The following is a 22,575-nucleotide window of genomic DNA, read 5'->3' as shown; positions in this document are numbered from 1 at the left end:
GGCTTGTTCCTCCTGCAATCCTTATCAGGGCTTGAGGGAAGGAAAAGCATGACTTCCTTCTTGTCCTGTCGCTGTCCCCATGAACTACACAGGGTCTCCCAAGGCAGGATGGGAGGGAGATGTACAGGGAACCTGCTGTAGTACTAAGCAGTCATAGTGCAGATTTCTGTCTTCTTTTTCTCCTTTATTCTTCTCCAGTAGCAACTCCTGCCATTACAGTGGTTCAAACTCCACCAGACCTGGCCATGGGTCTGGAAGCACCTTCTCCATCCTCACACCAGCCTTGCCACACTCTCTGAGGCCTGCAGTCTCTCTCCCCTTGGAGTACTACAGGTTCAGCCCCCAGGGGTGGTGACAGGGTTTGTCCCCAGCTCTGCTGCCCTACTCAGGCACTGGGGTGAGGACAGGGCCCCTGCTGTCTCCCCACAGTTGCTGGCGTGCTGCTCCACCTCTGCCACGCCAAAGGGCAGCTGGCAAATGGGACAGGACACTCAGGCATCAGGGGACAAGAAAGGCCAGGCTGCGGAGGGGTCTTCTCCGCAGTGGAAGGAGTGTGTGGGGAGCAAATCCAGCAGGAAGCAGCCTGTGGAAAGGGAAGGTGATGTTGTTTGTCACAGGCTTACTGGTGTTGGGATGATGTGGGCTTTGGACTGACATCCTCCCCGATGGTTTTCATGGCAGCCTGGGAATACACTGCTGTCCCTCCAGTGCCAGGGCACCAGCAGGAGTGGTTTGTCCCAGCTACAGAATGCCACCACTATCCCCATTTGCTGCTCAATGTCCCCTGGCCACCAGGGGCCTCCCCTGCCAAGCACCCGGATTTATTTGCCACCAGGGCTGGGGACACAATGCCTGTCCAGCTGCCTACAGGTACTCGGGGGAGCTGCAGGGGTATCCAGTGCAGAGCCTGGGGATGAGCAGGCACGAAGCACAAAGGACAGTTTGGGTTGGAAGAGATTGTAAAGCTCATCTAGTTCCAAGCCTCCCCACTGTCGAAAGCAGCCCAGGGATGCTGGACTTCGTGTTGACATGTCTCGAATCCACGGGTCCACACCTGCTGTAGGGTTTGCATGGCTGTGGTCCAAAGCCCTTTGGCTCTGTGTAGTCAGCGAAATATCTATAGTGAAGCCATCTGCGGTGTAGAAATGGTTTCTTCTTTAGGCTGTTGTTGAACTGCAGCTGTGTTGCTGAGCAGTTTGGACTTCGCAGGCTCTGAGCAAAGCTGACTCTGTTGTAAAGCTGCTGTTGCTTGCTCCAGCGGTGGTTGCCATGGCAGCAGTGCTACAGCGGCCGGCACGGGCAGCGGCTCCGCTCGTCCACCGTTCTGTCCCCCGCGCTGGGCTGGGCACGGAGGGAAGGGAAGGGAGCACGCCTGCCTCTGCCGGTCCTGGGGGCCCCGCTGCCCTCAGTGGGCTGGGCAGAGGCGCTGCGGAGGCTGCAGAGAACGCCCCTGATGAGGGCTGGCCTGGGGGCGGTGCATAGAGCGCCGGCTGCGCGTGCGTCACTGCTGACGTCACTTTGACTGGCAGCTGTGGCCCCCAGCACACCCCCGCGAGACGGGGCCCGAGCCGCTCTGGGTCGGGCTGAACCATCCCGCGCCCTCCCGGGGGGAACAGGGCTGTCCACTCCCCTGTCCGTTCCACCCTCCGAGGGCCGGAAAAGGACTCGGCTGCTGGCGCGAAAGCGACCAAGGAATTTTCCCTTCCTTCTTCTGCCTGCAACAGCATGCCGAGCGCTGGAACAGCTCCAGGAGAGCCCAGATACACTTGCAAAAGCTCCGAGCCGTTGGAACCCCCTTTTTGCAGTTTCTGCCTGCGTTTTAGAAATGCCCCCGCGTCTCTGCATGATTGTTTCTCTGGGCTTTCAACAGGCTTAGACACTCCCTTTGCTATGATAGCATTCAGGGAGGCTCGCACAACCTCTGCAGCTTGCGAGAATTTCGCAGCTGAGATAAGCCTGTTTGTCCTTTATCTGAGCCCATATTCTCTGTTCTTCCCCCGTCTCCTCCTTCTGCCGTGTTCAAAGGAGATACCGTGTCTTGTGTGGCTTTTACTGCCGTAATTTCATCCTTTGAAAAGATTTCCAGCACTCTGGGTGTTGTCTTGAGAGCTAAAGATGTCTTGATCCCCATGGAATTACAGAAGGCAGGGGCAGACCCAGCCTTCTCTGGGATATTCATCAGGGTATCCCTTCCTGTGTCTGGATCCATGTTAGGAAATTCTGCCTGTATCCAGGATAAAAGGCTTTTAAGCTCATCCATGGATACAGGGATCGGATGCTCCTTGCTTGTATTTTCCAAGAGAGCCAAAACCTCCCTCTGAGGTTTGGACATAATGTCTCTCATATTTCTGCTTCCTTTTGACGGCTTACCTGACCTCAGGGTCAGCCTATCTCTCAGCTCCTCTGTCCATGGTCCATCTCGCAGCTCACAGACATCTGGCTCTGGCTTCTCCAGCTCTCACCAGCACACAGGGATGATAGAGTTCCTCTTTCTCCCCTCTCCGAGGAGATCTCCAGCTTTTCGCTGCCTTTTTTCAAAAGGGGCCTTCAGTTCAAGGTGCCACATGTTTTGGTGCCACTTCATCCTGATGGGGCACTGGTGGCTGGGTTCCTTTTCCCCCTTGGACTGAAATTGATGAGAGAGGCAGTTTTTTCTCTTGTTTGGACTCAGTTGTTTATTATTCTATCTATATTATATATATATACAAGGTACAAGGAGCTACATGCACTAAGATAGAAAGGTGCAAAATGGCTAACAAAGAACTTCTTCAAGGTCTTTTATATGTTCATTTACCCAAATAACAAATGCCAAGTAAATTATTTTTCTTAGTGACCCAATACCTATGTGCTGCACTGCAGCATTCTCTATCCAATCATTTACAACTACCCAAAAACCTCTAGTAAGAAGAAGATGAAGAAGGAAGAAGAAAGGAGACAACACCCTAAATCCTCCATCTTGTCTTTCGTTCTTTAAACTATCTTAAACTCTAAACTTTAACTTTTTCACCTAGTGACTTAAGAAGACTTTCTGATTTACACACTCACACTCTTAGTTTTTCTATTTAACAGTTGTTTTCATGGTGTTATATGAAATTCAGTGGTTTTTTGTATGTCAGAGCCAGGTATCAAAGGTAGGGGCACACACTGTGCCTCTGACTCCAGCATCCACCATGGGCAAGGACACCTTCCACCAGACCACATAGCTCCAAGCCCCATCAAACCTGGCCTTGGAACAATTCCAGGGATGGGAGAGCCACAGCTGCTCTGGGCAACCTGTGCTGGTATTTTACCACCCTGACAGAGAAAAAATTTCTTCCTATTATGCCATCTAACCCTGTCTTCTGTCACTTTGAAGCCATTGCCCCTTGTCTTGTCCTCTCAGGCCACTCACTGTCCTTCTCCAGTTCTTTTGGAGCCTCTTTAGGCAGTGGAAGGGGCTCTAGGTTCTCACAACCTTTTTATCCCCAGGCTGAACAGCCCTGGGTGTCCCAGCCTGTCTCAACAGCAGAGGGGCTCCAGCCCTCAAGAGCATCTCCATGGCGTCCTCTGGACTCATTCCAGTTGCTCTCACACCCTTCTGATATTGGGGGTCCCAGAGCTGGAGGCAGCTCTGCAGGTGGAGTCCCACCTGAGCAGAGCAGAGGGGCAGAATTCCCCCTTGCCCCACTGCCCACAGTGGCTGGGGACTAGGCCAGGACAAAGCTGTGCAGATTCACCCACCTGGCACTGCAGGACCTCCTGCATCCTTGGCCAGCAGCTCTGGGTGAGCCCCCAGGGTGCTCATGCCAGCTCTGGCCCTCAGCTCCTGGTTCCACTCTGCCAACAGCACCATCTGGGCAGAGTGGCTGAGGTGGGCCGGGCTCCAGGCAGCCCCTTCCAGCTTCCACAGGCAGCTCCTCCTCCCTGGATCTCCTGGGGATAGGGAGTGTCAGCCTCACAGGAGGACAAAGCTGGTGGGAGCTGGGGCTCTGGGCTCCAAGGAAGCACCTCAAAGGGCTCCAGGCCACACTGTGCAGGGACAGGATGGGATGGACCACACCAGGCCCCTTTACAAGAATGGTTCAAGAAAGAAAGTGGTGAAAGGCAGAGCTGAAGCACCAGGATCTGTCAGAGAGCTCAGTATTCTCCTGTGGGACAAGGGGAGGCCTCAGGCAGTCAAGACAGGTACTCTGTGCCCACCACTCTGGGCACAGCCACTAGCTCAGCCCAGCAAGCACCTCCCGGGCTTTCCATGGGGCACAAGTTGTGTCCATGGAGGAGTGCCCGTTCCTGTTGCCTTCCCATGGAGTGGGATACAGGGAGGTGTGAGAGACACCTACTGCATGCAGGGGTGTCCAGGGGGGTCAGGCTCCTGCTCCTGTGGTGTGCACAGGCAGATGAAGGAGGGCTCAAAGTGGCTGCATGGACTGAAGGGCTGGCTGCAGGTGAGCCACAAGGTGGTCCCACTTCTGCCCCACCATCAGCTCTGAGAAATCTGCTGTGGGAAGAGCAGCTGGGGTGGATGGGGCACAGCACTCACCACTGTCCCAACACCACTCCTACCTCTGCTTGTTGTTCTGTTGCTGTGCCACCCAGGACATCTGGGGGATTATGGGCATGAGAGGCTGCGGCAGGGAAGCAGAGCTGGTACAGCTTTCCTGAGGCCATGAACAACCCTGATTCCCTGGTCTACTTCTCCTCTTCTACCCTCTATCAGCCACATCTTATTGCCACCCCCATTCCATCACCATCTACCCTAATCAGCTCCATCCTACCATCAGGCCCACAGCTTTTCCCCATGCCTTTTTCCTTTGGCTCAATCTTTACCTTCCTTAAATATCCAAACCCTGCAGCAATTCTGGCCCACCTTTGAGTCAGCTGGTGGCATCAGTGTGACAGTGGGCACCAGGGTGAAATAGGGCTGGTCACAGGGCCATGAGGAACATCCAACCTCAATCTGCAGAAAGATACAGCCATACTTCCCTGGGGAGCAGTGAGAAGCACAGGGGTGAGGGGGTTCAGAGCTGCTGACCCCATTGTAGGGCATGGCCCTGGCTCCTGCATGGGGGCAGAGGACAGGTAAGTACCAACATCAACACAGCCAAGCCAGGGCCATATGCCATCCTCACTCAGCAGGTTCACTGCTGGAACACAGGGACAGCATGCACCAAACCCCTCCCTAAACACCTTTCCCTCCAGCTCCAGTTTATTCTGGGCACAGGGGAGAAGCACAGAATTCTCTGGTAACCTACAGGAACAACACCCCATTTTGAGAGAGCAACAATCATGTGAATCATGGCCCTTCAGCCTAACAAAGTGAGCCAGTGCTGCATCTTCTCACACTCTTACCCATCTCTTCAGAGACCCCAGGAGCTCAGAGGGATCACTCCCACACCCAGACCCCCAGACGGCCTGGGAGGAGGACACCACATTGCTGATGTCAACTGGAGCCATTCAGGAACCTTGGAGACAACACTCTGCCAGAACTTAACTTCCCTTCAGATCCCTCCAGTGCCTGGTGGGGAGAGAGAGTCTGATGAGCTTGGGCATCTCCTGCTTCTGGAACCATTCAGCAACTCCTCAGTCCCATCCCACCGCCTCAAGTGACCCCCAGACCTGTCCCACCACCCCTCAGGTTACAGACCCAGCAGTAATCCCCATATCTGACTCACAGTCCCCCAGCTCCCTTCAGCCACCCCTGTGCCCCCAGCTCACCCCACAAGGCCCCATTCTGCCACCCACATCCAGCCCACACGCCCCAGCCCTGTTCTCCAGTGCCCTCAAGTCCTTACCCACAACTCCCTTCAGCTCCACGACCCGCGCTCCCAGACCCATAAACAACGCCCCAGAGCTATTCTGCTACCGCTAACCCACCCCCCCCCCGCCCGGGCCTTTCATACTTTCCCAACCCTATTATACCCCTGGCTCTGCCCCACAGCCTCTCCACACCATTCCCCAGCCCACCAGTCCTTCACCCCACAGCTCCCCGTTCAGCCCCCGGCCCCAGTCGCACCGATCCTGAATCTCCTGCCGCCCAAATCACGGGGCACCTTGACCGCCGCTTCCCGCCCCGCTTCAGCTCCTCTCCCGACCGCGCTCCGCTCCGGGCCCGCGGGCCGGGCCAGCCGCGGTGCCTGACGGGACAGACAGGCCGCGGGCAACGCCGCGCTACGGCCCCGCGCGGGCGGAGCTCAGGAGCCACCTGCGCCCTTTCCAGAACAGCGCGAGGCGGTGCCGGAGAGAGGCGGGCGGGGGCAGGGGGAGGCCCGGCAGCGCTGACACTGCCGGTACCGTGGTGCTAGGTGGCTGGTACTGTCGGTGCTGCTGGCGGGGGTTCCACGTCCCGCTTCGGGCTCAGAAATAGGAGTCGGTCCCTAGCTGTGACAGCTCACCGTTTTCATGCGCCCGAAATGGCGCGTCTGGCAGCAGTTCCACTCCTCCCCTGTCCTGATTGGCCGCCGGGGTAGCGCCGAGCCCAGCGATTGGCCCGAGGTGCGGCAGCTTGCTCGATGATTGGTGAACGGCGACGGAAGGAGCTGGCCACTTGGGGGGCGGGGCAAGATGGCGGCTGTGCTGGAGGTGGAGGTTGGCGGCCCCGTTGAGCGTGAGGTGGAGGAGGTGCGGGGGACGGGGCCGGCGGGGGCCGGGCTAGGGGGAACCGGCTAGGGCAGGGGCTGCGGGGCGGGGAGCTCCAGCGCTGTGGGGTGCTCTGTGAAGGGGAGCCGCGGCGGACCCGGGGCCTGGGGGACGCGGGGTCTGGGGGCGCGGGGTAGGGATGTGCGCTGGAGCTCGGAGGGTCCCTGGAATGGGATGGCGGCGGCTCTGGGTCACTCTGAGCTCGTGGGCCTTTGGGACAAGTTGGTGCGGAGAGTGTTAGGGCTGGGGAAGATCCTTGGTGTAGGAGGACATTGAGGGTCCCGGGGCAGGGTGACACTGGGAGCTTCGGAGGGCCCCTTGGGCAGGGGACGGTGTGGGCCCTGGGGGCAGGAGGAAAGGGATGGAGGCTCAGCTGTTGTTCCCGTACTGGCTTTTAAATGTTCCTGGGGATCAAAAATGACAAAACTGGAAAACAAATGTGTTTGGAAAGGTGGAATTGGGAGCAGGGTGGGTGGGTCTGTCACAGTGTGCGTGCCACTTTCCAGCACTGCTGCCCTGGGCTTTTCAGTGGCTCTTCACCTGTGCTTCATGCTTGGAAGTTTTTCTTGCACTTGTAGACAACTGCAAGAACTTGGTTCCATCCTGTCTGCACTGTGGGAGCAGCAGCACAGAGGTCATAAGTCCCTTAGCTGGTACAGTCAGGTACTTCTTTGTGCCTTCGCTCAAGAGCTGGTGGTGTGGCTTAAAAATTCTCAGATGCCGATGGTTGTTTTGGAGAAGATTTCTGGCAGGGCCAAGTTGTGGAGATGCTCTAGTGTATGGCTGAGCTGTGGGAGCTTGTACTTCCTCCCTGTGCCCTGTGTTGCTGTTGGGGAGTGGTGCAATGGGGTGATAGGAGGATTAAACCACAGGTCAGTCACTCTTGAGTTACTACTGGTTATATTTTAAGATATTCCTTGGTGACTTGGTATGTGAAAATGTGGAAGATCCAAATCTCAGAAGTAAAATTCCTGCTTTTCATTCCATCGTGGGCCGTCAGAGAGGGCATCGCAAGGAGGCAGCGAATGATGAGGTGCATATAGGATTGTTCTTATCCCTGTGATTCCACAAAATGTTGGTACAAAACCTATCTACGTCTGTTGTTCTAAGGTCTTGGCAGCTCTTTGAAGGGAGCAGGTTGCTGAGGTGCCACTCATGGTGGGGACCAGGAAGCAGTTTAACATTCCGCCAGAATAAAGCTGAGTGTTCCATGGCCCTGGCTCTGCCTGGCGGTGGTTTAATTCCAGTTATCCAAATGTTTGATCAGTTGGGACACTTCTGCCCCCTGCTCCTTGTTCCTGTGTCTTATGAGCAGAAAAAATGCAGAATTGAGATTCCAAAATCTCTTCAGAGTTTCACCAAAGAATATGCCTCGTCCCAACCTGCCTTGATTGTATTTACAGTGCTGTGGAGATGTATCTTCCCCTTATTTCACGTTATTCCTGGTAGGTGCTGGGAGACAAAGACTGAGGTTGGGACAATGGGAAAGGTGAGATCAGGGCTGTCAGTTGCTCTGGAGCTTTGAACTGAAATCAGCAGCTGCTTATTCTCCATCCTCAAGGCATTCTTCTTGCCTCCTTTGATGATTTAGAGCATAAGTAGATTACAGGCAGCTCACAGTGGTGTGTATGTTTGCCTGGAGATCCTCCCAGCCCCCTGGGCTGTGAGGAACGTGTGGATCCAGCATGTTATCTGTATCAAAGGCCTTTGTGTTTTTCTAGAGGGGGTTATTCTGTGACTGTCTCAGTGGTGGAGATCACAGGTTTGTGGAGGCTTTGGGACATCAGCCTCTGCAGAAAACCAGGGAGTGGCACAAGGTTCTTTCAAAGGCCATGGTACCATGTCCAAGGAGAGGATTAGACTTTAGTCCTAGATAGCCAGTTCCTCCTAGTTGTCACCCGGAGGAGGCTGAGGTTTTTGAGAGGATCGTGGGCTACAGAGGAGACAGAGAGAAGAATAATTTTTGTTAATTCCTTTTTTTTTAAACAAAAAGTTTGTCTAAGAGCTGTAATTGGTTGCACGTTGGCCCTGTGCTGATATGGTAGCTGGAGAATGCTGAAAGAGGAGTAGGCTGGTGCTTGACACTCAGTAGAGCTGATCTTCAGCTGCTTCAGTCACCCTAAATGTTCTTGTAAAACCCCTCTTGGAAAAGGGAGATTTTGGAGTTGAGGTTCTTTTACCTAGCTCTTGGGGTTAGAAAGAGACCCAAAAGACTCAAAAACTGCATGTTAAAATCAGACAACCCCAAACTAGAAGTGGAATAAATGTTTACTAGCAAGAGCAGGTGCTTCCTTCACCATTGCTGTACATTTTTAGCCCCTACCCAAAATCTGTGTGCTAAGAGAGTGTGCAGATAAGGGAGGGGTTAACTGGAAGATCTGACTCAGGGTGGCTGCTCTGCCAAGTCCTGTCTGACAGTCATCAGATCCCTCCCAACATCCCTTCTGTCGCGTCCTGCCCCCCCCCTTAATAAAGTTATTTCAGGAGTTTTGAGCTCTGGGGAATCTGGTGAAGCTCAGTTCTTGTAATTGAGAGAAAACTGTGCCATGGATCTCTGGTTGGCTTGGGAGTACGGCTCAGAAGAAGCCCACTCTGAGAAATGCCAGCCGTATTTCCATTGAGTTTGGGGCTGAGGTAACTTAAACGCATTTGCTGGAAGAATCTGGAGATTCAGGGAAGATGCCGAAGGAAAGAGGCTGGTAAATATCCCAGTCTCTAAGATGGAACCAACACTGTGGATGGAGCAGCTGCCGGTGTGGTCCAGAGGAGTGAGCTGAGCCACTGTATAGGAATGGAAATTATTGCTGTGGTTGGAAGGTGCTTGTCAAACGTCTTCATCCAGCAAGCGTGGGGGCAGAGCCTGGGAGGAGTGGGGGTCTTGTGGGGGGAGGCAGTGGGAGCACCTGGGTGACTCCCAGAGCGTGTATAGGGATTGACCTGTGCTGGATCCAACAAGCACTAGGGCTTTCTCAGCTTCTCCTGTGCGCAGTGACTAGAAAACATTCTAAAATCTCATTTTTTCCTATTTATTTGGAGCAGTTCTTGCTCCAAATTACATTTCAGCTACTGAACTGATGGATCTGGACATGGCTGCTTTAGGAACAGAGGTTCTCAGGGAATTTGGTTGATACAAACACCCTTCTTGGTGTCAGGTTGTCACCACCTTCCCTCAGCTTCTGATGCAAGCCAACAAGCTCCAACAAGGACTTTCATAGCTTTAGATTTTGCATCTAAGTCCTGAAGAAACACTTGATTCTCAAGGGCTGAATTTCTCACAGGTGTTACTCTGGGGTGAAGCTCAGCAGATATTCCCTGTCAGGCAGATACATTGCTATGGTGGGTTTTTCCCTACCCCTCACCCTGGGTTATAATTAGGTGCCACAGAGGAAACGAGACAGCTGTGCATCCTCAGCTGAACCTGGCTGTGACCAGAGCTGCTGCCTGGGAGACACGTGAGGGGTGCTGGTGGTGACCAGGCAGGTGAGGTGACTGCTGCACCAGCCCGGGGAGAGCCCCAGCATAAAGGTTGGATCCAAGCCTGTGGCCCTGTACCCAGTGGGGTGAGGTGGAGCTTGTTCCTGTGTACACATCTCCGGTGTGTGCAGGAAGGAGTGGTAACAGTCCGTGCTATGGCTTGTTTCCAACCTTCATCGCCAACACCTCTGCAATACTGGAGTGTCTCCAGCACTGTGAGGATTTGTAAACCCCACATGTATGTTCCCAGCCCAGATGAGCTGCTCTTGATTTAATCTGAGTTTGTGTCTCACCAAGAAAAGGTGGTGGGAAGAGCTGTGGGATTCCCTCCCCAGTGCCATGGGTCAGGGCATGCTGCCTGGTCAGTGAGCCCATGTGGGGACATGGCCGGTGCTGGAGGCTCCTCAGCAGTTAGGTGAAGATTTCAAGGAAAAGTTTTGCCCAGAGAAGCTGTGAACTCCCCATCCCTGGAGGTGTTCAAGGGCAGGTTGGATGGTGCTTGGAGCAACCTGGTCCAGTGGAGGCGTCCCCATGGGAGGAGGGTTGGAGTAAAATGAGCTTTAAGGTCTCTCCAAGGCAAAGCATTCTGTGGTTCTATGATTCTATATAAAGCTCCAGGTGAAAGCAGAATGTTGAAGCTCCCCTTACTCCTCCCCTGTACAAAAGTGAGAGTATTCACACTTCTGTGAATCTTACTGGAGAAGATGGGATACAAGTATCCTCTGTCAATCATCACTAATAGCAGCAGCTCCCCTTGCTCTCAGTAGTTCCTGCCTGTGGTGTTTGGGAGGAACTTCCAATTACTTCAGCAAAGCAAGGCCTAAATCTTTCTTTCAGTGTGATTTTGAAATCTTCTTGAAATTTGTTGCTGGTGTGTGACATACTGTCTGCTGTCCTGCAGCCTAATGGGATTTTGGACTCCTACCACTGGTGGGAGCATTGGCTTCACTGGGATCACCACTCTGTGCCCTGAGACACCTGGCTGCGTTGTGAATGGGGGATTTAAGCCAGTTCTCTAATTCTGGTTACATGGAATGGTGGACAGAGCCTCAGCTCCAATAAAATATGGAAGTGTAAGTGGTGGAGGAGCAGGGGGAGTCACTGCTTTTCCTGGGAAGGTGAAGGACAGCTCCGGGCTCTGCTGACACTGTGGGCATGTTGAGGTTTCTTATTTAAAGCATCTGAATCCAGAGCTTCCCAGCAGCTGTTTTCATGAGTGATTTTTTTTCCCTCCCTAGGTCGATCTTTCACACTTGTCCCCAGAGGAGAGATGGAGGTGAGTGTTTTGGGAGCTGATTTGGATCATACAGCTCAACTGAGCTCCTGCTACTGACCAGAGCTACCAGCAGCACAGCCTGTGGCTACAGCGGGGCAGGAAAGGGTCACCATTTTTTGATGGGGGAAGTATTGTCTTAAAAGGCAATATTATTTTTTTTTTCTTTCAAACTGCTGCTGCGTATAGAATCACAGAATAGTTTAGATTGCAAAACTAAATAGTTAGGTTGTGGTGCATCTGAGATCATAGTGTCCAACCATTCCCTCAGCAATGCTGAGTGCTAAACACCACTAAACCATGTCCCCAGGTGCCACATCTACATGTCTGTTAAATCTCTCCAGGGATCCCTCCACCACTGCCCTGGGCAGCCTGTGCCTGGGCTGGACTGCCCTTCTGTGTAGAAATTTTCCCAGTATCCATCCTAAACCTTCCCTGGCACTACCTGAGACCATTTTCTCTTGTCCTATCACTTGTTACCTGGAAGAAGAGCCCAACCCCTGCCTGGGTCCACCCTCCTGTGTAGAGAGCAAAAAGATCCCCTGTCGAGCCTCCTTTTCCCAGGCTGAGTGTCCCCAGCTCCCTCAGCCATTTCTCAGCAGACTTGTGCTTTTGACCCTTCTCCAGCTCTTCTACCCTTCTCTGGACACCCTCCAGCCCTTCAATGTCTGTCTTACAGTAAGGGGCCTGAAAAATTCCTCTTTTGCCCTTAGCTGAACCAATTTAATCCAGATGTTAATTGAAAATCATGGTCAGAATGGACTCTCAGTATCACCCCAGCACTGACTGGGGGCCAACTTGCTGGAGCAGCTTTATGGAGAAGGACCTGAGGGTCCTGGTGGAGAACAAACTGTCCCTGAGCCAGCAGTACCCTGTGGGCCAAGGAGGCCAATGGGATCCTGGGATGCACTGGGAATAGCATTGCCAGCAAGTCAAAGGAGGTGATCCTGCTCCTTTACTCAGCCCTGATGAGGCACCTCTGGAGTGCTGTGTCCAGTGCTGGGCTCCTCAGGACAGGAGGGACGTGGAGCTCCTGGAGCAGCTCCAGTGGAGCTTACAGAGATGATGAAGGGACTGGAGCATCTCTTATGAGGAAAGGCTGAGGGAGCTGGGACTGTTCAGCCTCAAGAGGAGATGACTGAGAGGGGACCTCATCAATGTCTGTCAGTGCCTGCAGGGAGGGATCAGAGGAAGGACCAGGCTCTGCTCAGTGGGGCCCAGCAATGGGACAAGAGGCCACAGGCAGAAAGAGATGCACAGGAAATTCCATCTGAACGTGAGGAAGAACTTCTTTCCTGTGCAGTAACTGAGCACTAGAACAGATTGCTCAGAAAGGTTGTGGAATCCCCCTCACTGGAGATCTTCCAGAACCATCTGGACATAATCCTGTGCTGTGTGCTCTAGGATGATCCTGCCTGAGCAGGGAGGTTGGACCAGATGACCCACTGTGGTGCCTTCCAACCTGATTTTGTGATTCTGTGTTAGTTTCTAGAGAACAACTTAAAATCAGAGAATTTGGCCTATTTGTTAGGTTTGGATTTTTTCTTTCCTCAGACTTCTTGAACAGTATTATCACCTAGAGACCAAGACATAAGGATGTCACAGCTCTTAATTCCACCTCGTTTTTGGTCAAACAGCACAAGATGGGCAAAAAACCCCAGGTGTCTGGCAAGTATCAGGCTGGAGATCACTTGTTTCAAAATGTTCAGGGTGGAGAGAAGCAATTTGCTGGGGTTTGGGGGTTTTGCCAGATGTCAGCTCTTTCCCCCTACTCTCCACCCTGACCCTTCCAGCCTTTCCCTTGCTGGACCAAAGAGAGAACAGTGTTAGTGGTTCCAAAACTGGGCTGAGGGTTTGGTATGGAGAATTAGCACATGCTCCGAGTCAAACAGCTGCAATGTGCTCTAGGAAGACGCTGCCTGATCAGGAAGATTGAGAGAGATGACCCCACTGGTGGTCCCATGTAACCTTGCCCATTCTGGGGTTGCAAGTTATGTCACCTGTGCACTCCATGTTCATTAGTAGCGGTATGGAATGAGTGGGAGTTCTCCACCTCCTTCATGCTCAGGTGGGCAAAGTGTTGCTCTTGGCTTTCACAGCGTAGAAATGAGCTGCTCCCAGAGCAGCCTTTTGTCCCTTCCCCTCTGGATTGTTCACAAAGACAGTTCTTCTTAGTGCTGTTGTTCCATCTGGTGTTCCTGGCTCTCCTGAGGTGCTTTTACCCCAGCGTGCAGTCTGTGCTGGTGTGCTCTTCAGCCGCCTTTTCCTGGTTGTTGCAGGGTGGAGCACGTACGGATGCACGCCAAGCACCGTGGCCACGAGGCGATGCATGCCGAAATGGTTCTCATCCTCATCGCCACACTCGTGGTGGCACAGCTCCTCCTGGTTCAGTGGAAGCAGCGGCACCCTCGCTCCTACAATGTGAGTTGCCCCCACAGCCGTTCTGCCTCCGAGGCTGGATGTGAGTGTTGAGCCATGCCCTCCTTTTGCTGATGAGAAAAGCCTTCCTGGTTTTCCCATTGTCTGGTGATGTGATTCCCTTGTTTTCCCAGCACTGCCTTGTTTCTCCCAGCACGTGGGGGATTCTGGCTAGGGATGAGGATGGATGAACCTGAAGGCCTCAGGTTTCTGTTGGAAGTGATGCAAATAACTCGGTGTGACATAGTGCTTTAACATCAGGGGTTGACAAGCAAGTTGGGGGTTGTCCTGAGGGAAGCTGCATTTTGTGGGTGATTCCTTGGAAGCAACGGGGGCTTCTTGCTGCTGGCAGCTTGGGTTTGATGGTTCCTGCAGCACTCTTAATGTTTCCAGGTAGTACCTGTAGTTCTCTGTGAACTTCAAACCAAACCTGTTTGCCTGTTTCCCTCCAGCAGCACTGTGGGAGCTCAGCTGCACAGCTGTAGATCCTTTTGGGAATAGGCTGTAGTGCAGAGATGAGCCAAAACCTTCCTGCCTTGTGTAATACCTGTCTGAGACATCTGTGCTTGCAGCCTTGGGATGCTGGGAAGACAAAGGTTTATGTAGCTGCCTTACCACAACTGGTTGTGTGGATCATCTCCCACACATTCCTCTGGAGATGATTCCTCTGCATTCTCCTGCCAGCTGTACCTTCTGCTACCAAAAATCACGTGGCTGCTGCCTCTGACTCCCTCACAAAATCACTGAACTCTTTGGGTTGGAAAAGCCCTCTGAGATCATTGAGTCCAACCGTTCCTCCTGCACTGCCAAGCCCTGCCCTAACCCATGTCCCCAAGTGCCACATCCACTCAGCTTTGAAATCCCTCCAGAGATGGTGACTCCATCACTGCCTCAGGCAGCCTGTGCCGGGGTTTCACCACCCTTTCTGGGAAGAAATTTTCCCAGTATGCAACCTTAACCTCCTCTAACAAAACTTGAGGCCTTTTCTTATGTCCGTTCACTTGTTTCCTGGGAGCACAGAATGAGCCCCACTTGGCTATAACCTTAGGTAGATACAGAGAGCAGTAAAGTGCCCCCTGAGCTTCCTTTTCTCCAGTCTGAGCCTCCCCAGCTCCCTCAGTTGCTCCCTATCTGACTCATGCACTGAGCTTTGAGCTCTTATTTAGGTGCCAGAGGTCAAACCTCCCCATGTTCCTGGTGTAATTCAGGGCCATTTGATGCAGGCAGGGGAATAGCTGTCACAGCTGACAGGGTGTTTCAGGCTGATGTCTGAGGAGCAGAGAACCAGCTCCAAATGCCTTTTCTCTGTTCCTGCAGATGGTGACCCTCTTCCAGATGTGGGTAGTGCCTCTGTATTTCACTATCAAGCTGAACTGGTGGCGGTTCCTGGTGATCTGGGTGCTCTTCTCAGCAGTCACAGCTTTTGTCACCTTCCGGGCAACTCGAAAGCCTCTGGTACAGACAACACCCAGGTTTGTCTGCTGTTCCTGGGGAAACTCCTCAGCCCCAGGGTAACCATTACAAGGATCTTTCCAAATTCCCTGCTACAGATGTGCCTTAAGGTTTGCACCCTGGGAGTGTGAGAGCCCTGCACATGTGAAAGGGTGTGATGCACTTAACTGACTGCTGGCAGCCAGCCCAATATACTTGGTACCTGGGTGGGGGGTGGAAAGGTAGATTCCAGGTGGACTGATGTCCTCTCCTGAGGATGCATTCCCAGCATGCAGCATACTTCCTTATGGCCTTTGGAGATCATGAGGTTTCTCAAGTCAAGACTGTGAGCAGCCTGTGACAGGTTGAATTAGGAATGTAAAGCTCTTGCCCATATGTAGGGGTAGGTGAAGTGTCTGCAAAAACACAACAGGTGTGAAAAATAAAACTCTTCAGATGATTGGCACACTTTGATTCAGGAAAAATGAAGTCATTAAATTCCTTGTTTTAATTCTTTACAGGCTGGTTTATAAATGGTTTCTACTAATATACAAGATTAGCTATGCTACTGGGATCGTGGGGTACATGGCTGTCATGTTTACGCTTTTTGGTCTTAACTTATTATTCAGGTGAGTGAATCTTCCAGCACCCACTCCTGGGGCAATGGGGTGGAACACCTTTGGCTATTACTCTGGAAAAACAGTTTATTTGGCAATCTGGATTAATAGGGCCAAAGAGACTATTGGGGTGTCCTTTCACTCTGTGGAGGATCACAGGTAAGGGACTGGTAAATGAACTGGTCCAGGTTGCTGGAGAGCCCTCCTTCCAGCTCATTTGTTGGCAGCTCCCACAGTTCTGTGGTGTTCAGCCTGGGGGCAGCATTTTTTTTGCTATACTGCAAGAAGCAGCCAGTCCATGGGTGGTGGCAGAGGACTTTAGCCCAAAACAGCTTCATCGTTAGAAAGATCAACTACTTCTCTGGAATAATACGTTCTCTGGAATGTGGTTAGAGTGCTCTCAAAAAAACTGTGTTGATGGTTTTTCTGTTGTAGAATCAAACCAGAGGATGCAATGGACTTTGGCATCTCCCTCCTCTTCTACGGTCTTTACTACGGAGTGCTGGAACGGGACTTTGCTGAGATGTGTGCAGATTACATGGCTTCAACCATTGGGGTGAGTTCATGATGGACTGTCCCCCAGGCCAGGGTTGTGCCCCATATCAGGAGGCCTGAAACATGTTGGTCTCAGTAGCAGCTTTGGCTTCCCTCAAATGGAAATTCCCCATCTCAAGGGAGGGTTCCAGGATCTAATGTAACAGGAGTTGCTCTGAGATCCTTCTTCAAGAGCACAGCCTCTGCAGGGTCCCATCTCCAGGATGAGAAGTTCTTCCATGTGAGGGTGGTGAGACATTGGCACAGATTCCCCAGAGAAGCTGTGGCTGCCCCATCCCCTGGAAGTGTTCCAGGCCAGATTGGATGGGGTTTGTAACAACCGGGATTAGTGGAAGGTGTCCCTGCCCCTGAAAGAGGTTGGAACTGGATGATCTTCAAGGTCCCTTGCAACCCAAGCCATTCTCTGATTCTATGGAGAAGTGGAATGATCTGTTTAGCCCTGCTCAACTGACAAATATTTATTTTCCTGTGCCTTTAAAATCTCCAGTGCCAATAAACACTCCCATTTCTGACACCACTGTGCTAGTATTAACTTGTGACCTGCAGCCACCAGGGAAGGATTCACACTGTGGGCTTCATTCCTTGTACCTGCTATAACTTTAGCTGTCCCTGTGGACAAAGGACGCAGTGGCCTAAAATCTGTAGCCCACTCACCTGGTATCAAAATAACCCACTTCACCAGAAATACATGACCTAGGACACCAGTGGAGTAGGTCATGTTTCTTCTTTTCAGTAGATGTTTAGGGTCTTGGAATTTGTGTTTCCTTTTTTCTGAGCTTTCTCATGCTGCTCCTTGAGGTTCTGCTCCAGCCCCTGGCCTGCCACACTAGGACACCTTGGCACAGCTTGAGTCTCTCTTAGATTTTCAGGGCTCTGTTGGATGCTCCAAGCAAAGCTGTGCCAGGGCTCTTCCAGAGGCATGTTTTGTTGATGATAGTAAACCAGGAGGAGTTGTGACCTCCTTGGAGAGAGAGCTGGACAGATGAGAGCTGGGCAATCACCAGTTGTGTGAAATTTAAAAGGGGCAAGTGTCAGATTCCCCACCTGGGATGGTATAATCCTGGTTATAAATACAAATTTGAGAACAAGAGTCTGGAGAGAGCTCTGTGGAAAGGGATTAGGGAGTTTGTGTTGACAGCAAGTTGAATATGAGTCAATAGTGTGTCCTGGCAGCTAAAAGGGGCCAGCTGTGGCCTGGGGTGCATCAAGCACAGCATCACTGTGTGGCCAGGGGAGGTGGTTGTCCAGCAATAAGCCATGAGGAAATGAAGATGAATCAGGGGAAGTGCAGGATGGACATAGGATAAGGATTATTTACCCAGAGGGAACAGGCTCCCCAGGGACATGATCATGTCATCAAGTCTGCCAGAGTCCGAAGAGTCTCTTAGTCATGTGGTTTAGTTTTAGGTAGTGCGGTGGAGCAGGGAGTTTGATTCAATGATCCTGAGGGGCCCCTCACAGCTGGAGTGTGTGGGACCTGGTTTTGTGCCCGCACTCTCTGTGTTGTGTCAGGCCTGTGCTGAGCCATCAGGCTTGGAAATGGAGAGGGGTGGCTGCGCTGCACTTTGCTGAATGAGTGTCACGTACCTGAAGGGCTGGAGGTGGGGGCCGTATCTGACTGGCAGCCCAAGGTTGCCATTTTGGGCCAAAGCTGTGACCTCCTGCTTGTCCTGCTGTCTCCCTCAGTCTCTGCCCTGGGTGTACAGCTCTGGCAGGCAGCTGAAAACCCACCCGGCTGTTGGGGAGCAAAGAGGGTGACCCCTCAACATGGGGCTGGGGTGTGATGGGCCACTGCATCACTGAGCAGCTGTCCTGTTGTAGTTGTTTCCTGCAGCTGGACCTGTAACAAGGTTTTTAAGCCCCAAAGACCAAGGCTGGACTCCTGGGGCGCTGAGCCCAGCCCTCTTTAGAGCTTAGCTGTGCCCTGCGGGCGCGGGGCACATGCCCTGCCCCTGTCACCGCTCTCCCTCTGCTCTGCCCTCGCTCAGTTCTACAGTGCCTCAGGAATGCCCACCAAGCACCTCTCCGACAGCGTCTGTGCCGTCTGTGGCCAGCAGATCTTCGTGGATGTCAATGAGGAAGGGATCATTGAGAACACCTACCGCCTCTCCTGCAACCACGTGTATCCTTCTCTGCAGGTGCCAGCTCCCTGCCTCACTGGCCCCATGCTGGGGTGGGCAGCAGGGAGCTCCTGCCCCATGGCTTCTCCCACACTCCGTGAAGAAATGCCTGTTCTGGGACTCAGGGATGTCCAGCTGAATTCGCATGTGATCTGTGCCTGTGTCATCACTGACTTGGCATGGGAAGAGGTGTCCCTGGAATTACTTTGTTGCCGCTTACAAGTAGTTGTTTCCTCTTCCTTCTCCTCCCCAGCTACCTCTGCTCAGCATGAGCATGCATGGAGCTGCACCTCAGTTTTTACCTGCTTTTGACAAATCTGCTGTGACTCCTCTGCCTGGCAGTGCCCCCGGCAGATGTTCTGGGGAAAGTGATGGTGTGAGGTCAGGACATGAGGCATCTCTGCTCCATGCCACATTGGCCCCTCATCAGAAACCCATTGCAGCAAGTCTATAAGAAAGAGTTTTGGGGAAACACTTCTGACCCCCCTGGTCCAGCACTGCCGGTTGCTTCCTGCGCTAGGCACAGTCCAGGAGCTTCCTCCTTCTCCAGAACTCCCTCAGGGTTTCCAGCGTGCTCGAGTCACTCAGTCCTTCCTGTCAGCTGATTGATGGGAAGTGGGTTTTGAAACTAGAAGTCCTAGTTGGTGCTCAGCCCCAGCTGGGGCAGCAAGTCAGGGTTTTTTCCCTGTGGTGATTCAGTGTGGAGATGGGATGTCCTCTGGCACTGTGTGCGTTGCTGCCTGCGAGGTGGTTTCCAAACTGGGTCTGAGCAAAGGTCATGCTGGTAAAACTCGCAGCCTAAATTTAACTCTTGGGAACTGTTGGGGAGATTTATGACTGACACTGAAAGGGCCTGGGACTGCAGCAGCTTGAGGTGGTGTGGCTGCCAGAGGAGCTGGTTGGTGCCCCTGGTGGTCCTCAGGGGTGACAGCTGGTTGGGCACTCCTGCGTTGATGGCTCCAGGGCTGACAAGGAAGTGACTCCTGTTGCTGCTGCTCTCTGGCATTCTTCCACGGTCTGACCAGCAGAGATATTCTGGGGAAAGTTTATTTGCTCAGTGACAGCCCTGTGTGTGTCAGAGTCAGCTGCAGCTGCCTCATGTTTTCCTATACCTTCTCTGTTTCCTGTAACTTCTTCTGTGCTCAGGTAGTGCAAATCCTTGTGAGAAAGCATAGCAGGCACCTGTAAGTCAGACCCTTACTCAGAGAGAAGTATCTTAAATGCTTATCTCCAGAAAGCCTTTCAAGAAGGCTTCCAAAATGCATGCAGTTCACAGAGCTCTCCTAGGCTGTGCAAACCTCAGTGCTTGAGCACCATCACTGAAGAGTTTCAATCTCCCTGGTGCCCATGCATTGGTCATGGCCTTTGTGCTGCCACCCTGGCTCTGTTCTGCTGCCCCATGATCTCCTTCTGCTGTCCCTGGAAGCTGCTGCACCTTCTAGGAAAGGGTTGTGGTTGTGCAATACACCATTCTCACATGGCAGGGTGTTTCCGTGGCTCTGTGAGAACTTCCTTGGACTTGGTGGATTCCACCACACTGAGCCATGTATCCCCCTCTTCTTCCAGTTCCCCTTAACGTGCCAATCCCCAGGTTTCATGAGTTCTGCATCCGGGGCTGGTGCATTGTTGGGAAGAAGCAGACGTGTCCATACTGCAAAGAGAAGGTGGATCTCAAGAGGATGTTCAGTAATCCGTATCCTTTCTCCTTCTGGGAGCCAGCACTTTGGGAAGGGAAGCAGTGGGTAGAGCACACAAGGGGCAAGAGGCTTGCCTGGCACCCTGGGTAGGTTGCTGCAGCATGCGGCTGTGGCAGAGACCCGGCAAAACACAAGCAACGCAAGTCTCCATGAGGACTCGTGTGTCCTTCCCTGGGTGCTTGTCCATCCCTCCCTGGATACCTGTGTTCTCTGTCCCTGCTTTGGGGCACCTTTGGGTCACTTCTGGGTGGGCTATGCTCCTCTCATCCGTTCCCATGGCTCTTTAACTCCTTCCTGCCCAGCTGGGAGAGGCCACACGTCATGTACGGGCAGCTGCTGGACTGGCTGCGCTACTTGGTGGCCTGGCAGCCAGTGATCATTGGACTGGTCCAGGGAATCAACTATATCCTGGGGCTGGAGTAAGGGCAGGTGGTGGGGAGCCGCGGAACCACGAGAGGACATTGTCACCGGGGATGCTGGCTTTGCTCCGTCGCCTCTCAGGACCTTGGCCACCCTCAAGGACAACAACATCGAGGCCCCTCCTGCTGGGGCTAGGGGAGGATTTTTTAAAAAGTTATTTTAATGAGCATATTTAAAACTTTCTATTGCAGCCAAAAAGAGACGCTTGTCCCCTTTCCCTGCACCTCTCCTGCCCTGTGCAGCGCCCTGCTGGGCTGCCCTTTGGGCTGGGGGCTGTTCTCCAGCTCCCTCCTGCCACTCTGTTAGGGGAGGCCGTAGGGAGAAAGGCTGAGGCTTTGCCAGCTCCAACACCAGCACCCTGGAGCAGCCTTGCTGGCAGCGAGGATGGGATATGGGGGCTGCAGAGGAGAGCCTAGCACCCTGAAAGAGGGGATGGAAGGTCGCCTGGCTACCCCCGGCTTACCATGGGTATGCCAGCAGGAACCAGGCTGCCCTCCAGCATGGTGATGGTGGGCTCTGCCTCGGGGAACCCTTTTATATGCTCCCAAATTTTCTGTGTTCCTCCCTGGAGTCCTGCGGTGTCCCCTAACTGCTCCGGGGGGGTCAGCCAAGGCATGGTGTGGAGCCAGTGCTGTTCGTCTCTGTGCCCTTTTGGGTAACAGTGACAGTCAAGAGCACCAAGAGCGGGTGCCCCTGCCCCAGGGCGCGGGTCCGCCCTCACTGGGTATTGCTCTTGGCGCTGGAATAAAAGGGATGGAGTGAAGGTTGGGCTGGTGCTGGCATTTCCCTGCCCCAGCATTACTCCATGACATTCTCCTGGCCATGCTGGTAGGAGCCATGCCAAAGTCCTGGTGGTGCGAGTGGCTTTGGGCTCAATTTTTGGTAGTGGGTGGGGGCAAAGTCCCCAATCCCAGGGCCAGCGGTGGTATTTTGGCATATGGAGACTTGAGTCGTATTCCCTGAGGGCACTGGGGTCTGGTGGAGAGCTACAAGACAGCTCCTGGCTCAAGGGATTTGGGAAGTGGCCACAGCAGTGGCATGGCTGTGGGTGTTGTGTGGGCTGTGTTCCCCCTGGGGAGCCTCAGTGCCATGCTGCATCCTCTTGAGTTTTCTTTTGGGTAAAACCACATTGCAGTGTTGTGCCAAACACCGAAATAAGAGCCCTGGAAACGGAGACACGGCCCTGGGTTTTTCTTTATCGTCTTCCCTGCAGCAGGGCAGGGCCATGATTCCTCCTTTCATCTCTCCCAGGGGAAGGGTATTGTGTAGATGATGACCAAGCACCCATCTGCATTTCCTGCCCACCTCTTTAACCCTGTAGCATCCAGAGCTAAGCTGGTTAGTGTTGGTGGGAGCAGAAAGGTGTCAGAGGAGCTGGCAGCTGCCAAGGGAGCTGCCTCTGGCTCATCACTGCCCATTGGACACTCATGGTTGCTGGAGGGAGGATGCAGACACTAGCCTCATCCCAGCAGGAGGCTGGGAATGGATTGCACTTGCCAGGTCTCTAAGATAACACTCCTGTTCCTGTCACCTTCCTGCTGTGCTGGGAAGGGATAATAAAACTCATTGGGAGTTTAGCGACTTTTTTCCAAGCCTTACCAGGGCCTGTAACTCAGGTGGCTGTTTCTGCCCTATTGCTGTGCCCACACAGTTGCTCCCACACTTGGCACTGCTGGGGAGTGGGGTGTGGGGGCTGGCCCCTGGTTTTGTCACCAGTGAGTTGTCGAAACCACGTCTGCTGTCAAGGGGCTGGCTCTGGGAGGGTGGGGGACTGCTGTGGGACACGGAGACGGCTTCCCACAGCCAAGAACTAAAGCCCTGGGGGTTTCTATCTGCTGTTCTGCATGGGCTGGGACACCGAGGGGCCAGCACCCAAGCTCCCCCAGCAGTGTCATACTCAGTTTCCTGGATGCTTCACCCTCCTTCCTCCTGTGCAGACCCTGCCTTGCTTCTGA

General features: G+C 53.2%; 1 protein-coding gene and 1 pseudogene across 6 annotated transcripts; one reads left to right on the top strand and one right to left on the bottom strand.

The window, feature by feature from the left end:
• Positions 1-120: 120 nt before the first annotated feature.
• On the bottom strand, positions 121-6,131 carry LOC131580511 (uncharacterized; annotated as a pseudogene).
• A 90-nt stretch (positions 6,132-6,221) lies between these two features.
• Positions 6,222-21,794, top strand: RNF121 (ring finger protein 121). Of its 6 annotated transcripts, none has more exons than XM_058840184.1 (9): positions 6,222-6,471; positions 11,328-11,365; positions 13,642-13,783; positions 15,098-15,252; positions 15,733-15,840; positions 16,264-16,384; positions 18,372-18,505; positions 20,095-20,196; positions 20,503-21,794. In XM_058840184.1, the coding sequence occupies exons 1-9, from the start codon at positions 6,379-6,381 to the stop codon at positions 20,621-20,623; spliced, it is 1,014 nt and encodes a 337-aa protein (XP_058696167.1). In that variant the 5' UTR covers positions 6,222-6,378; the 3' UTR covers positions 20,624-21,794. The 6 variants fall into 6 exon arrangements, with proteins under 6 accessions (XP_058696167.1, XP_058696201.1, XP_058696175.1 ...); XM_058840218.1 differs by lacking the exon at positions 6,222-6,471 and adding an exon at positions 6,516-6,597 and having other exon boundaries at positions 20,095-20,193; positions 20,489-21,794; XM_058840192.1 differs by lacking the exon at positions 6,222-6,471 and adding an exon at positions 6,516-6,597.
• Positions 21,795-22,575: the final 781 nt, after the last annotated feature.

This window comes from Poecile atricapillus, chromosome 1 (genome assembly GCF_030490865.1).
Source record: "Poecile atricapillus isolate bPoeAtr1 chromosome 1, bPoeAtr1.hap1, whole genome shotgun sequence".
Taxonomy (NCBI): domain Eukaryota; kingdom Metazoa; phylum Chordata; class Aves; order Passeriformes; family Paridae; genus Poecile; species Poecile atricapillus.
Note: the sequence above shows the minus strand (reverse complement) of the source record. Positions and strands in the feature narration are given on the sequence as shown.

Bases quoted from the DNA above. Each gene is read 5' to 3' on its own strand.
- RNF121 (XM_058840178.1), top strand. From the start codon at position 7,165: ATGCTTGGAAGTTTTTCTTGCACTTGTAGACAACTGCAAGAACTTGGT. The intron at 7,279-11,327 runs GTACTTCTTTGT...TTCCCTCCCTAG, and splicing joins CCCTTAGCTGGTACAGTCAG to GTCGATCTTTCACACTTGTC. The intron at 11,366-13,641 runs GTGAGTGTTTTG...TGGTTGTTGCAG, and splicing joins TCCCCAGAGGAGAGATGGAG to GGTGGAGCACGTACGGATGC.